Here is a 15,965-nt window from a genome sequence, read left to right as displayed (position 1 = left end):
TGGTCTTTTCCCTTAAAAATTTGAATGAGACACCTGCAGTTTAAATTAACATAAATAAAACACTATTTATTTATCAGTCCATCTTTGCTCTTGTTCACAAACAAGTTTGATATAATTTAACAATAAATGAATGAAAAGGCTACATGAAGACTGGCACAATTCTGAGACAATCAGATCGGGGGCGTCACTGTTTCTCAGGCAAGTGCAGGAGTAACACTGCACTCCTTTATCCTTTCACGCCATCCCCATCCAGAAGCATGAGTCAGAACCCAAGTGAGATCTAGGCATCAGTGTACACACACACACACATATATATCTATATATATAGATATATAGATATATATAGAGATATATCTACTTAACAAAAATAGAAACTATTTGATCTTGCCAGTAAGATTTGGTCATGCAAAAAAAAAAAAAAAAGACAATCAACTCATCACATTATTATTATGACTTTGAAACCATTACATGATAGATAAATTATAAACTGTACCATCAAACAGCAAACGATTAATACTGTGCAAATACACTTTAGAGCTGTACAAAAATATTTTGTACTATTGTTGTTATTCGGAATTCACAAACGTTTAAAACAACTACATGAGACATTTAAAAAGTATTAACATCACATCTGGTGAAACAGCAAAAATATACACCTTTCAATTCCCTGTCTTCTTCCTCGTCTTTTTGTGCATTTCATTCGTACATTCTACGATAGTGTCTCTGATTTGTCTACAGTACAGGTTTAGATTATGGGAAAAAAGAAGCAATGACAATAATGAATTGACGTTTATCATGATGATGAGCTACGTTTATCATGATGATGAGCTACCTTTTCAAAGTGCAAAGAGAGCAGGTTGAGTGTGTGTTTCAATTGTTCATGTTTCTGTACCAGAGGAAATCTCAATGAGATAAGAATTCTTTAAGGACTTTTTCTGTTGCGATACAAAAGTGCAGGCACTGTGAGAAATGCGGAACATCTCTGTCTTCAAGTAAGGTCAGTGTCAATGTTCATCTCTTCCAACATTTCGTTGTGTTTGGATTCGGCCTTTTTACGAAAAGCCCCTCAGGAACTCGTTTAAATCCATGTGAATGTTGGCAGGCTGGGAGGCGGCACACTCGCTCAGGCTGGTCCCCATCTGGGCGTAGAGGGCTTGGCACAGGTTGGCGGTAGCTGCCCGCACGCTGCGGCCACGGATGGTGCCGCTGTGGGTGGGGGTGCCCAGGAGGTGCCACAGCAAAGGCAGCACTTTCTGCTCCACCATCTGGGGTTTGCGAGGATAGAGCTCTGTCACAATGTCTAGAAATGAAAAGAAGAAGTAAGACATACAAACCAATAAGAGAGTGGAGGTCAGAATGTACTACAGTGAACAGAATGATTACAACAGACATACCTGCGACCTTTTCAATAAGATCCACCTTTGCTTTGCCATTTAAAAATTTAGCCTTGGTGCAGAGAGGCTGAAGGAGAAGTATATTATCTGTCACGGAAACAAAGAAAATCACAATATGAAATAAAAATTCTCTAAATCAAACATGAAAATTCACCCTTAATAAAATAATCTGAAGGCTTGAAGTGTGTACCGAGATTTAAGATAAGTGCATCAATGGCTCCAACAGCAGCAGAGTAGATGGCATTGCTTTTGGAGTTGAGGTGATTGTCCACGATTGCAGGGACCAGGATGTTGACCACTTGGGACAGGTTGTCCTTCATCATGAGGATGATTTTCTGCAGTGACTCGAGGGCATGCAGGTTGACCTTACTGTTGGACTCCAGCAGCCGGGCCTTGAAGGCATCAAACAGCTGACGGTAGGGAAATGAAGGATGAACAACAAGAAGGTGAAAGAGACACAGTTATGTTATGAAACAAAATAGTATGATAGTAACTGGAATCTTTGACAAAGGCTTGTACTAACCGGGAATATACTATTGATGACCATGTTGGGGTTGTGCTGGCAGTCGTCCACAAGCTGGTTGATTCCCTTTATCCTCTCTCTGAAGTCTTTTGAACCCAGCAGACCTGAGATCTGCTTGATGTATTCAGTCTTGTCTGCAATACTCTGAGTCTGAGATCTACAGCTATAATGTCTATTAGACTCCCTGTAGAAGAAGCAAAATACATCAAATACATTTTCCTTTATAAACCTGTGAGTCAATTATAAATAAGGGACATACCTTTTGAATTTTCTTTGTAATGATAAGTGGGACTCTTTAATCGATTAACAATTTACTGACAGGATTAAAATTGTATATAAGGGATGAGTGTCTGACACATTGGAAAAATGGCAACATGTTTGTTTTACAAGGAGTTAATTGTTAACATCAGCATAAGCAGGAGTAAATAAGGTTTCATTCATTATCACACACCTATAGCGCTTGTTGTGCTTTCTCTCTCTCACACAAACGCACGCACGCATCAAGCTGTGCACTGTTCCCTCAGCCACAATGGGCATGCAGTCACTTTGATGCGCATGAGAGTGCGTGCGTTCTTTGTGGGCAATCATGATTATCACCTCTCAATAACAGGCAAAGCCTACTCAGTCCTCCACAAACAACTTTTCTACAGTTCAGAAATAGCAACATGTCCACATGCTGTGGCGTCAGTCTGTGAACTGTGAGACCCACAGAGGAGACTACCTGCTTGGATGGTGCCAATGTCAAAGGAGATTAGCTGATAGTATCAATCTGTCAGTTAACGGTAATAATGAACATCAAATTAGAAACAATTATTTTCCATATGAATCAAACAAATTGTGAAAGCTACAGCTCTGCTTAAAAGGCAAAATCAGTGTTTACAGGCACATCTGCTGTACTGCTTGATAGTCACACTCACCTGTTGGTCTGGTTGAGAGGCTTCCTGGTGAGAGACGAGGATCTCAATGTGCCACTGCCTTGGATCGAGCGTCTGCACCTTGCTGACTGGGTTTCTTGGGGCATCTCGCCACAACCCTAAAATAACCCACAATCTCTAGGTAAGATGACAGCGTGGCCTTCAGCAATAACATCAATCTTATAAACACAGAGGAACAAATGGAGCACCTTTGTCTTGAGACTGAAGACAGTATCTCTAACAGTTGGCAGGTCATTGGTGGGGATGCATTTCTTCAGGATATTGTCAAAGTCAGGATGGGATGACAGGGACAGCAACATTCGACGCCCAAAGTACCTGTGTGTTGAACCAGTGTAATCACAACTCGGACACTGACGGCCAATGTTAAGAGACTGTAGTTATGACTTCTGGCCCCTCAGCAGTGCAAAAAAGAAGCAGTAAAAGAAAGCATGAAACCTACTTGGGATCTAACTACTTTTTCCAAAGTCATGCAACCTGAGCAATCACAGTACAGTGTTGTGAGATAGAGATATATATATATATATATATATATATATATATATATATATATATATATATATATATATATATATATACCCAGCACCAGAACAATACAGTACCACCACCATAAACTATGACATGAAAATTCACAGAGCTGAGTCGGCTCTGTCTAAAACTGAGAGTGGACTGAGAGTGGTTAAGCATTGTATTATGCAGGGGTTTCTATTATTCTGGTTTAATTCTGGTGGAAATATTCATATTGTGTTTTTCCCACTGTCATCTCTGATGTATTTTCTATAGTAATAATGTTAAAAACAAAATAAGTTCTTAATCTGAGCAATGCAAGATCACATCTCTGTGTATAAATTTCAAAGAGTAATAAAATTGTAACTTTACCTGACTTCCTGTGAGGTGTCTTGTGTGAGTTTTGTGACAGCAGGTAAAATCCTCTCAGTGACATCTTTACTCCCAGAGAGGAGACGGGCAGCACCAACCTTCTCTACCAGATTGGCCAGATGCTGAGCAGTGAATTTTCTCACCACTGCATTGACGTGACTATCGGTGGAGGTAAAATTAATGCAATCAAATATGTGAAATTGTGAAGTAGACTTAATGTACCCACAGGAATGTTACATTTGGTGAGACAACAATTTAGTGTGTCTGCACTGTGTGTAAATATGCAAACCTGAGTCCTCCAGTGAGTAGAGCGTGGATGCCACGAGAGGGGCTGCAGTGCTGCACCATGCAATCCAGGGCTACATCAATATCTTGCCTGATGAAGGCGTTGGACTCCGCAGCTTTCTGCAGTAAAGCTGTAACTGTCCCCTCCAGCTCCTGGTCCATCCCCTTCTGCAGGTTGGTGTACAGATTACCCAGTGTGCACACTGCAACCCTGGACACGCATGACCGCAAGTTCTTCACCTGAGGATGATGGACATCAAGATACAGGCAGTCAAAGCACAGAATATATGCTGTTTAATTAATTAGATGCTGTTGATGGGCAAAATATTATATTGACATTCAAATTAGGTGAGAGGCTGTTCTAGTTCAGATGGAGTGATTACAGCAGCACAATGAAAGCATGTAAAAATCATGTGGGAGTGTTATCCAACAGGTTATGCTACCTCTTGAATGAGAGAAATGCAGACATCATGAAGCCTGGCCTGGAGTGTGTCTGAGTGGTAGTGGGCAAGCGAGCGCAGGGACATCAGACCCTTAATCTTCTTCTCCCTATATTAAAAAAAAAAGGACAAAAGTTGGCAACATAATTCACAGATATTGGTTGTTGTTGAACTTGATGTAGATACTGTATAGAGAGATAAATCTATAGCTTTAAGATTTTGTTGCATAACAAATATCAACATACTTGTGATGATGGTGATTTAAAGTGGCATAGTTTCAGATTTTGAAACTATTCTTCATATCTTGAACATATGAAAGATCCCTAGTTTTGAGTTATGCTTATGATGGACGGAGTGTTTCTCACCATTCCACAGAATTCAGCAGGTCGAAGCTTTCGGTCAGCGCCAGGTTGGGTTTGGAAAACGGACACAGCTCCGGTGGCTCAGACCTATTTTTCCTGTGGTCCGTGGTGCCAAGGGAATCAAGCTCATCTAAATGGCACATCAGACACCACACAACACAGAGAGCCACAGATTAGGTTTCATTTTACATCTCTATCTGTCTGAAAACATGCTGTGTGTGTGGGTGGGTGGCGGTGCATTAACGGTAGGTTGTCAAAACAAAGCATTGTGGCACATTAACCAAAGCAAACATCTTATTCAACCATGCTCTGATGGCTCTGACAGTTTAATTAATTCATGTACCAGCTTTTTTCTACAAACAAAGGCCTTAAATCTCTGGCTGAACTATTTATAAAGCAGTGGAGTACAGCTAAATTGCATGTAAGACCAACAGATTACACACAGCTACATAATAAACAAAAATACACAAGGACATTAGTTGGTTTATTAAAGCAGATGAACTCGACATTAGAGACAGCATGAAGCTGAGATGTTGGGTTTAGAAATCCACCAACCTGTGCTATGTGACAGTGAAGGTCGTGTCCTGCTGAGGCTGGGAGCCCTCCGGAGCCGCGAGAGGTTTTTAGGGTTGGGGGGCACTGTGGGGGGGCTCGGCTGGAGGGGCAGTGTGAAGCCCTTGAGGGGGCTTTGGGGTCCCAGTGGGCTGACGGGGCTGCTGGGGCTAAGAGGGGTAGAGAGGTTGTCTGCTTTGGAGGAAGACAGCGTGCTGCCGTTTAAATGCAGATCTACAACACAGAAGATCAAAATTTCATGTTTTTGGCTGCAAACAACTAAAACCATATTCTCGGTTGTGTTATGTGAATAAAGACAATTTAGATGTTTACGCTATTATCTGACAATTTAATATATAGACCGACAAAAAGCTAAAAAGTGAATAAAAGTAAATTTACATGCATTTTAAAGCAACCAAGAAATGATTACTTATGTGAGGAGCTAAAAATCACTTTGAAAAGCTTCTTTTTACCCAACCAATCAGAAAATCGAAACTCGTTTTTGGAACTCAGAAATCAATTGATCAAATATAGAAAGGCACTTGAATCACCTGCACCATTTATTATGATAATGACCTACAATGTAATTTCCTGATATCTCTCAGGCCTTTATGTGTCTTGTTCAATCTTCACTACTGGATTAGTTACCGTGATGAAGGCCAGTGAACCACAGGGCACCAGACTAACTTTTTACATTGGTTGCGCCAAATCTTTTCATTTTTGATCCTGAGTCAGCGGCGCTAATCATTTCCTGTTAGCAGTCCATGGTGGAAACACTGTATTCACACTTTTTGTCCCCACGGTTTAGCATTTACCGCCTTGTTCACCGCCTCTTCTCTCATCTCTGCTTCACTGTCCGTGTGTCAGTGTGTGAGTGAGTGGGGGCGGGGTCAGTTGTTTGTGTCCTTTTTTCGTTTCACAATTTATCCAATAATCCAATTTCTGACAAATTGCATATTGTTGGTAATGTTTTCAGTGTTTCTATCACCTTTGATGATTAATGGTCTGTTCTCCTCAGTTGGTGAGTCAGACAACATCTGTCTGACACGGTGGCGAATCTTCTCTTGTGTGCTGTCCCCCTGACCACACTGCCACTCCTGCTGATTAAGACGCTGCAGCTGCATCTTGTCCCGGCTGAACCTTGCGTTCTTCACCCTCTCCTGAACATACATCCATTAAAAAAAATTTTTTAAAAAATCACACATACACACACACACAAGGTGCTACTTTGGTAACAGGAAACTTTACATGGTGTACTATAATTTACCACTGGACAAAAGTATAACTAACCTTAAATTCATCAGGAAGTGGGCTGTCATCACTATCTCTCTGATTGTCATACAGAGTGTGGTTGTAGACACCAGCTGAGGGATAAGTGGGGGGTTTGGCCATAGATTCACCCTGCTCAAGTGACAAGACGACTCCTGGGCGGCAGGCAGATAAGAGATAAGTGCAGGTAATTGAAATATATGACCGGAATAATGTACATGACTTAAATGCTAAATAACATCATCAGTAATAAGATCGACAATATTTTTTGGGTCATAAAATTGGGACCATAAAAACTGGACATCATCCCTTTGAGTCTGTTGTAAAACAGCACTAATGTACAACACCAAATCATTAAGAAAGCAGAATACTGGACAGATGAACAATGATTTATGGCCTTTACACACTGACCTTTTCCAACGACTCCTTCAGGCATGTCTGTGCCTGGTGAGTTCCTGCTGCTATGGTTCTGTGACCCTAAAGATTAATGCAGAGCATTTTTGAATTAATTATGCAAGCACACTAAACATTAGCATGTAAATCCATTGTCAACGATGGCTGACCTTTTGTAGGCTTCAGACCCCTAACTGCTTCACGAAAGTCAGGTTTGACCAAAGGAGGGGAGGTTCCTGTTGTCTCCATCTCAGGTTTGATTTTCCCATTGGAATAAGTCACTCTCTGCCCAACAACACCCACCTCAGATGGCAGTTCATTTCTTAATCCTTGAAAAAGCAAAAGACAAAGTTGTTTCAACCCAATTTAACAGAGTGGGGAAAACACTTCTTCATCCCTTTTATACCTTGAAGGCTGCTGAAGTCCATGGACACAGAGGTCTTCAGTTTTGCAGAAGGCACTCTTGCGATGCGAGGTTTAATTCCTGTAGAGTTTCCAGGACTGTTGACAGATGTGACAAGTGATAAATTATGCTGCCATCACACAACAACAGATAAGTACCAGTTTATTACATCAGTGTTTTCAACATTCAACAGGCTTGTGAGAGGTTTAAAGTGTTTCAAATGCTGCAAAAAGTGCACAAAGATCGAATAAATTATTTAGTCTATTGGAGAAACCTACAGTAGTATCATGATCTTAAGTTATTCTATGTCAAGTATGAGCTTACTCAAAGCTAAAAATGATTATATATTATCCAAGACCTTGATCCCAACATTAACAAAATGCATCAAATGCAGGTCTTTTACCTGGTTTTGAAGCCATTAGCCACTGAGCTCAGAGTGGAGAGACCACTTTCACTGGCTGAGCTGGTAAGCTTTGGAGAGGTGTGTGATAATGAATCCAGATCTAATCTCACAGCAGAGTCAGGGCTGCCTGGATCTGGACTGCTAAGGCTCACTTTGGCCCTCTTCTTGGCCGCACTATTGTGCAATGAGCGCAGAGAGTTCCGCATCTGTGAGGAACACACAAATCAGCACATATGAGCATGGAAAGGAAAAATGGTTGGAGCCAAGCTTCAACCCCTGAACAAGCAAAGTGTCCTCATGTACTGGAATAAGGGTCCATAAACAGACATTTTGCTGACCTCCTGCTTGTCCAGAGGATCATCTTCTTGAGGATCCTGCACTGGACTGAAATCATCGGGGTCCAGTTGAAGGCTCTTTTCTAGCTGTTGGTTCTGAGGGCTGCCTGGAGCATTGTACCTCTGGCCGTTATGAGACTGGGCCTGCTCTCCTGGAGGGACTACTGGTGAGATAGAGAGGGTTGCCCTGGTGCTGCTCAGAGCCCGGCGGAAAGATGAAGTGGAAGAGGAACTCATTAGGGTGGCACGGAGAGGCCTGGGAGAGCATCTGCTGGAGAGGTCTCCTGGAGGGGAAGGACAGGGAAGAAAGACAAAAAGATTATACGAGAAAGAGGTCACAACATTTTCACATTTAGCAGAAAAATCAAATTCTTTTCTACTAATTTACCCTTTGCTGTGCCTGCTGTGTCTCTCCAGGGGCTGGTGTCTCGCTGGTGAGGGCTGCTCTCCCTCTTGTTGGGCCAGGTGTTGGACATAGACAGGGAGGGATCTCCATGGCGACGGGACAGTGTTGGGGTAAGCATGCCTCCTGGGAGTGTAGCCAGTGGGTAGGAGGGCAGTAGGAATGAGCCAGATGTGGTGGGGTTAGAGGGAAGGGAAAATGTGCGCTCAACACTGGGGTTCCTCTGGAGCATGTGCCCTTTGGGTGCCACTATGAGACAGGTGAACACACATCAGGAACCATGAAAAACTGGGTGTATTGGAGGGCAGTATGGTAGAGATATGGTTGATGCTTGGCTGAAGATTTAAAACCTTCAAACTTTTTATTGTGACTGTAGCTCTTAGTGCAACTTAAACTTCTTACCAACATCTGGGTCACAGAAGTTGGTGGTTTTAAAGATGTCAGGGTCCAGGTTGAGGCTTCCACTTCTTCTGAGGCGAGCAGGAGGCCCCATACTTCTGGAGCATTGTTGCTTCTGTGGATCTGCAGAACCTAGATGGAAAGTACATTTTTCCATTTTGATTACAAACATAAGAGTCTTATAAAATACTATATCATGATGAACATGGCAGCAACAAAGTCCTTTGTAAGATGTTATAGACACAGTAAATAAGTTTAGATTAATTATTACATTGAACTGCATTAAACTGTAGTGGTAACTACTTCTGGCACACTTTGCAGCCAAAGAAGCTCAATAAGTTTTAAGCCCAGTTGTGCCTGTGAGCACAGACACGCAGGGTACAGAAAACAACACTACAGTGAAATATTCTAGAAACAAATACTACAATGGTAGTCTCCTTTTTAGGATTAGCACTAGCATGTGTCCAGATTACACAAGATATAGTAGGAGCAGTGGGAGTGAGTCTTATCCCTTTGTCGTCATGTAGTTGACATCAGTTTCCGAGTATATCGTGGTAAAATTCTTGACGATATGTTGAACCGCTTCAATCTACAATTACCGCGTTTGATACTGTAACAGCATGAGCTAGTGCTCTGGCTATGGCTAGCAACTGTTAGCATCCACTGTCACCAAATTATGTACGTTTAACAAACGCTGATATTTTGCGCTGACTAAGGCATTTAGGGTTCAAGTCTGCACTAATCATAACAAGTTGTCAATCTTCTCTGCTCTACTCCAGCTCCTCTTGTTTTATGTACTTCTTTATGTCGTCAACATCTCAAATCAAATGTATTTACATATGGTTGTATTGTTCTTACACGCTGATACATTATTCATAATGGATGCTTTTATATGCACATTTGATTTACTTATTGTAAAACAAAAAGTTTCTTCAGGAAGCTAAAGCCTTTCTTCTTAAATGTTAATGTTGCACATTTGAAATGGTGTTATATGGTGCTATATTATTTATATTGATATTAAATCTTAATATTACTTCAGTTTGCCTATAAAGCACTTTTTGAACATTTTCAACACATTTGAACAATATTGCAATAATACTGATAACCGAGGTAATTTGGTCAATATAATCATGATAAAAGATTGTCACACTCATTTAACACATACAAAGTGATAATTAGATGACTAAACAGTGTCTTGGCTTCTTGTGAGACTGCTGTGACACTTATCTGCTCTACAAATGTGCTCAACGCAGGGCATCTGGTGACATGTGGCGTGGTGACTCCAATGACTCAGCATGCCAATCCAATTTACAGCCGCTCTAATTCGAGTCCAGCGGAAGTTGGCCGTGACATCCATTCAACTGTAAACGTTGGCACTTACTAAAACTGGGTATGTAGGTCTCTGGACTCAGCCTCCTGGACAGGGGAAGGAAATCCTTGCTGGCCACCTGAACGTGCATGGGCAGACATTTTTTTATTTTAATAGCAACAATAGAGGATAAAGACAACAACTATTAACCATAACAAGAGCTTCAGTGTAATTCCATCCACTGGCCTGAACAAAGGGATGGGACAAATATTTAGCCAGCTCAGACATGAGACACTGGCCTTTGAGTGGATCTTACCTTAATGTACATTATGTTTACTGTTCTCATTTAAGTTTTTCTATCATCGTACAGTGGTCAGAGATAAATTAATGAAACACAGAAACAGAGAGAGGGTCATAATAGATTTTACAGCCTTTTGAGAGAGAGAGTGTTGCTGCTGAGGCCAGCCCCCTCCCTCTACAATCACAAACACTCACTGCAGACCACTTGGTGTGATTGCAATCAACACCAGAGCAGTAAGTAAGGCATGTTTTACAAGCATAAGGCTGTGGTGTTGCCAATTATGTTTGACGTTCCTTTCAGTAAGTGCACTGTGTGATTATGAGGTTGCTGGGAAACGAGACGCTGCAGTAAACAGAAGGTCTTTCAAATGGAGGCTCTGAGCAGGATGATAGCTTCCAGAACCAATATGGTCAATTAACAGCTCTTCTAACAAAGCCACTCGATTGTGTATTATTAGAATAAACAAATCATTTGCGTTTGTAAGCTAATAACATGTGATGCAGTATGCGTTCCGCAGTAACTCTACAAAGTGGGAGGCTGACTCTGGCTTATTTTTCAAGACAATGCTCATCTTTGCAGGGACAGTGTCATTGTGCAGGGAATTGAGTCACCTACTGCATTTCTTCTGCAAATAACATCAGTGTTCCCTGAGTTCACCTATCTATACCTCTCTCTGTATACATCTCTGCTTATAAAGAATTAAGAAACACATATTCAGCGACACCTGTTGAAGGTATACCCCATCTCTCGCTCAGCATTGGCTGGGATTGGCTCTAGCCCCCCTGCGACAGCTAATAAATGGATATTTAGTGATACAGTTTAGCCTATTGTGACCCTGCCAACACATGAAAAGAAGCCAAGCATTGAGCATAATGGAGAATATGTTCCTATGGAAATGTGTATTTAATAATATTATGTTATATACAGTGAGAGATGGTTGAAGCAATACGGTATACATAGATATGTAAGATATAACTGTGTCCCTCTCAGCCACCTCTATGATATTTTTAGTCTCTTTGGACCGGTGCCTTTGGGTGTGACTCAGCTTGTTTGAACAACAAGGTAAAAGGCAGAAAAACAACATTCTTAAATCATGGGAGAAATTAGAAGGATAACAAATTTTTTACGGTGAATAATTTCTAAAATGGAAGCAGAGAAATCTAGTGCACCACTTATACCTACTCCTATGCTCCTTGCAATGTCTGCATCCCCTGCACAAGATCAGGGGCAAATCAACACAACTACCTGGCCACTGAGATGCCTGAGGTTACACCCTAAATGCTTTGGATGTCAAGGAGTATTTTTAGAAGTCAATTCAATAAAAGAGGTGAACACTGCTTCCTGTGTCAATAGCTGATTCATTAATATCAAACACTAAGCACGAAATTAGTAGAAGCATATGCTAAACCAGGGATGGTTCCCAGATGGATTAATTATCACAACAGATAAGTAAGAATATGGGATGTTGACAGGATGAAGGACCCCACCTGTTCTGAGCACTTTCGATCTGGTGTATTGCATTGCTGGTCATTCTCAGTGGATGAGAAGCTCGACATCTCCCAGGGAAGTTTGTTTTTCCCTTTGCCCGCGCTGACAATCCTCCTTTGGAATGGAAGGTCATCAGTGAGGGAGCCTAAGCTGCCGTAGCCATACAATCGGTTACAGTCTGGTTCGGTTCTGTGGCTCCTGGCACTGCTGATGCGCCCTCTGTTCATCACCCAGTCCAGATCAGCTCCAGAAACGTACTGCAGTGAGCACCTCTGTCCTGGTTTGGGCACAACTAAGCCATACTCCACTATTCCATCTGAGGAGAGTTTAGGGAGGACACGCCTTGCTCGTCTTGCCTGTACAGCGGCCATTAAACCCTCTGCATCCTCGTTCAGCTCAACCATGTCCACAGCTTTCATCAGAGGCTGCTTTTTCCCGGTGTCAAGGCAGTAGTCAAAAACAGCAAACAGCTCTAGGGCAGCATGGCGGACTTTCTTTTTGCTGTCTGCCAGATATGGTGCAACCTCATAACAAAGCTTAGGGATGTTGAAATCTCTCCTAGGATGAGTAAGCATAGCTGCCATAATGATTTTAAGGACATCTTCCCTAACCCTTGAATTCTTGTGCTTCAAGTTGCTGACAAGAAGATCTAACACTTGTTGCGGCGCAACAGTTTTCATCAGCCTTTGAAACACATTCATGTATTCACTCCTGGTGATAGTGCAAGCATCCCCGAGGGCCTTGAAGGCCACCAAGAGTAACAGTTTGAAATATTTCTCTACACTCGTGCCTAGCTTCTGAATGAGAATGTTTAAAACCTGTAAGGTGCCATACAGCACTTTGAAATTACTGTCATCCAGGAGTCGAGGGAGAAAATTGATGAAGTCCTCAACACTCGCAGAGGGGACTGACTTGATGTCCACCTCTGTGAGGATGCGTTTAAGTTCTTCCACGCCATCTGTGCGGTTTAGGTAATTCTTTGGGTCCAGAAGCTGCTTGTGTAACTCCTGGGAGATCAATCCAGGGATCATTATTGACGGTGTGATGGATGTGGTCAAAACTGAGAATCCTAAGATGAAAGACAACTCTGCGAGGACAATAATATTCCTCCTCTTTAGTCGGAGTGGTTGGTGATGGAAAACCACTCTGCTGTTTGTCAAGCTGTGGATGTAAAACACAGTAAGGAAAAGCTGAAATCATGGCAACGGTATACTGCCATACTGTTTGGAGGCAGCTGCCTTTGTTGCCACACTGGTTAGAGGCAGATGCCATTGTTGTCACACTGTTTAGAGGCAGATGCCAAACAGTTTGACAACAAAGTCGTCTGAAGAGCCTAATGTACGAACATGAATTGGCTAATGATACATTAATAACAGCTTCTCACCATCATCATTTCAGACAGAGGAGTAAAGTCAGAGCAAATTTGAGTCTTTTTATGTATCTCATTGAAAAGAAAGCAGTGTTCCAGTTACAGGCATTAAGCATCATGTTCCATTGACATCACTGCCAAGTCCTACCACATTCGTGTGTAGCAGATTGTTGTACATCGTTTTAACAACAGCTCAACTCTCTATCAACATCTAAAAATGATGCCTGGATAAAGGACAAAGTAATAACAATGTCCTCAAAAGTTGTTTGACAGCAGAACATGTAATATAGCCTACACGTATCCAACAGTAATATCACTATTTTTAAATGCAGTTGAAAAAAAAATTACCAATCAATGAGGACACAAGAGAAAAAAAGAACATCTTTACCTTGTTCTGCTTGATCTTTAGGGAAACCTAGTGTGGCTACCCACACTAAATTTGAGCCAAAGCGCTCATCTACATTATGTACTGACTAGTCAACTGCTTTTTCCATGGAGACTGGATTTCTTTGGCATTGGCTAAAATATTATGATGTTATTTGTTCTGTGTCACTGTTAAGAGTCTGGAGTGTGGCACAGGCACATCTTATAAATTAGAAAAATACAAGAATTAACATGGCATGGACCCATAAAATGCACAATAAATATTGTTAAAGTTTAACTAAACGCCTAAATATTTTTTTTCAGATGAAATCCAATATATCTGGATATTTATCTGGATATTTATATAGAGGAAATATTTATTTTGGAATTCGGCCGTATTAAAATATAGTACATATGAGCACAGAAAGTAGAAAAGAATAAAACAGATGTGAAGGGATGACACCATAACTTTACGCAGCGACTCAACCATCCATTCCCCGGAACAATAACAAGTAAGTAAACGTTCACGAACTAGTCCAAATCTGCCCGAGTAAGTCACAAACAGCGGTGGTTGCTCTCAGACAGTGTGGCAGCAAAGGCAGCTGCCTCCAAACAAAGGTGGGAGCTGCCGCGGCAGGTGCCCTAATGCAGCCTGGCAGCAGTGTGCTTCCAAGCTTCAGTTCAATGACACAAAACACAGGCGAAGCATCAACCGCATTTAAGCAGAATCGGTTAAAAAAAAACATTAAAAAAAACAGCCACATAAACGAGCATGTTTCCCAATACAAGTGGAGAAATACAGATCAATTATTCGTGGTGCTCAGAACAGTAACACGCTGATAAACATTCATAAACTAGGTATAAATCTCAGGGACGGAGTCACAAACAGCGGTAGTTGCCCTCAGACAGGAGGGGCAGCAAAGGTACTAATGCTTATAAGCACTGAGACACGGAACTGCATATTCTAACCATTTTAAGTGGGATTGTGAAGTTGCTCCACCACGGCATCCTGATCGATCCCCACAGCAGTGAATGGACACAACCACTTGTGGCTGTCGGCAGTTATCAGCACACCGATGGAGATCACCATCACTGCTGTACGTTACATGACTCCCTGCTGTTGTAGTTAATATAAAGAGTGTCGTCAGATATACGACACCTAACAATGTCTTCAATTAGCTTCTTTACTACACGTTACCGCTAAGCAGCCTCATTAGTTAGCTAGCAACGAGAAACATTTGCTAAGTACAACAGCGCTGAAGCGGTGCTAAGCTAACTCCGCTAATTGCGTTGTAGTGTGTGTTGCTGACGGACTGAGCTAGCAAAGTTAGAAAAACAGAGAGAACACAGACCCCGCATTTCTCCCGGTCCTCTCCGGCGACGCTCGACGAGACTAAACGCTACGTCGTCCGAATGCCCATGTCGTACTGCGGCAGCTACGGCTCTTCTCCGGGTGCAGACATGTTTCTGCTCCGGTTGCTGGAGCTGGTGAACGGACTGAGGGGTGTTTGGGAGCTGCGGGGGTTTTCAAGTCGAGAGGAGCCCACACAAACAACACACACACATGTACACGCATAGACACACAGGCACACACCGAGGCAGCAAAATGGCGAATGCACGTCGCAAACTGAGCGCTTCCATGGTGACGCGAGCTCCAGGCTCCTCCAGGCGGCATCACCGCCACACAGCTGCGGGAGAAGAGTGAAATAATTAAAGGCCCCATATTGTGTGAAATACATTTTTCTGGGCTTGTGCGACTTCCTTGAAGGGGGTCAGCATGTCCCCTCAAATTACGAAAACAGTCAGCCCACGGACTTTTTCACTTAGTCCATTCCAAGACATATGTAATTGAAACGGCTCCTTTCATACTTCCGGGCGAGTATGACGTACAATTGACCCCGCACTCTTCTCTGAGCCCAGCCCAGCCGGTACCGGTACCAGTCCAGCCTCAGAACCCCCCCTTATCTTTTGGAGGCATTCCACAGTGTTGTCCTACTTTTGCCTCAAAGGATGTCATCTTCCCTTTCATCGGATGTTTTGCAGATAAGAAATATATAATGTATTGTATAGTTAATGTCATTTAAATCCAAATTATTTGTAAATCTATATTTTACGGGGGGACTTTTACAATGTAAGAATCATGTGACCACATTTATAAAGAAT

General features: G+C 42.1%; 1 protein-coding gene across 2 annotated transcripts; it reads right to left on the bottom strand.

Annotated features, from left to right (window-relative positions):
• Positions 1 to 39: 39 nt before the first annotated feature.
• On the bottom strand, positions 40 to 15,499 carry LOC118116469 (TOG array regulator of axonemal microtubules protein 1). 2 transcript variants are annotated; one of them, XM_035168178.2, is made up of 23 exons: positions 15,155 to 15,471; positions 12,070 to 13,231; positions 10,354 to 10,420; positions 8,976 to 9,104; positions 8,559 to 8,822; positions 8,174 to 8,454; positions 7,836 to 8,041; positions 7,436 to 7,530; positions 7,200 to 7,358; positions 7,048 to 7,113; positions 6,658 to 6,791; positions 6,356 to 6,527; positions 5,371 to 5,601; positions 4,819 to 4,945; positions 4,457 to 4,562; positions 4,018 to 4,253; positions 3,729 to 3,887; positions 3,041 to 3,167; positions 2,835 to 2,950; positions 1,918 to 2,101; positions 1,585 to 1,804; positions 1,395 to 1,481; positions 40 to 1,300 (listed from the first exon to the last, which is right to left on the bottom strand). In XM_035168178.2, the coding sequence occupies exons 2-23, from the start codon at positions 13,099 to 13,101 to the stop codon at positions 1,053 to 1,055; spliced, it is 4,446 nt and encodes a 1,481-aa protein (XP_035024069.1). In that variant the 5' UTR covers positions 13,102 to 13,231; positions 15,155 to 15,471; the 3' UTR covers positions 40 to 1,052. The 2 variants fall into 2 exon arrangements, with proteins under 2 accessions (XP_035024069.1, XP_035024070.1); XM_035168179.2 differs by lacking the exons at positions 40 to 1,300; positions 1,395 to 1,481; positions 1,585 to 1,804 and adding an exon at positions 2,639 to 2,686 and having other exon boundaries at positions 1,966 to 2,101; positions 15,155 to 15,499.
• Between the last annotated feature and the right edge of the window lie 466 nt (positions 15,500 to 15,965).

Source organism: Hippoglossus stenolepis, chromosome 10 (assembly GCF_022539355.2).
Source record: "Hippoglossus stenolepis isolate QCI-W04-F060 chromosome 10, HSTE1.2, whole genome shotgun sequence".
NCBI classification, from domain to species: domain Eukaryota; kingdom Metazoa; phylum Chordata; class Actinopteri; order Pleuronectiformes; family Pleuronectidae; genus Hippoglossus; species Hippoglossus stenolepis.
Note: the sequence above shows the minus strand (reverse complement) of the source record. Positions and strands in the feature narration are given on the sequence as shown.

Coding starts and splice junctions, on each gene's coding strand:
- LOC118116469 (XM_035168178.2), bottom strand. CDS start 13,101: ATGATCCCTGGATTGATCTCCCAGGAGTTACACAAGCAGCTTCTGGAC. Junction 1,805..1,917: donor TCATCAATAGTATATTCCCG/GTTAGTACAAGC, acceptor CCCTACCGTCAG/CTGTTTGATGCCTTCAAGGC. Junction 1,482..1,584: donor TGCACTTATCTTAAATCTCG/GTACACACTTCA, acceptor TTTCCGTGACAG/ATAATATACTTCTCCTTCAG.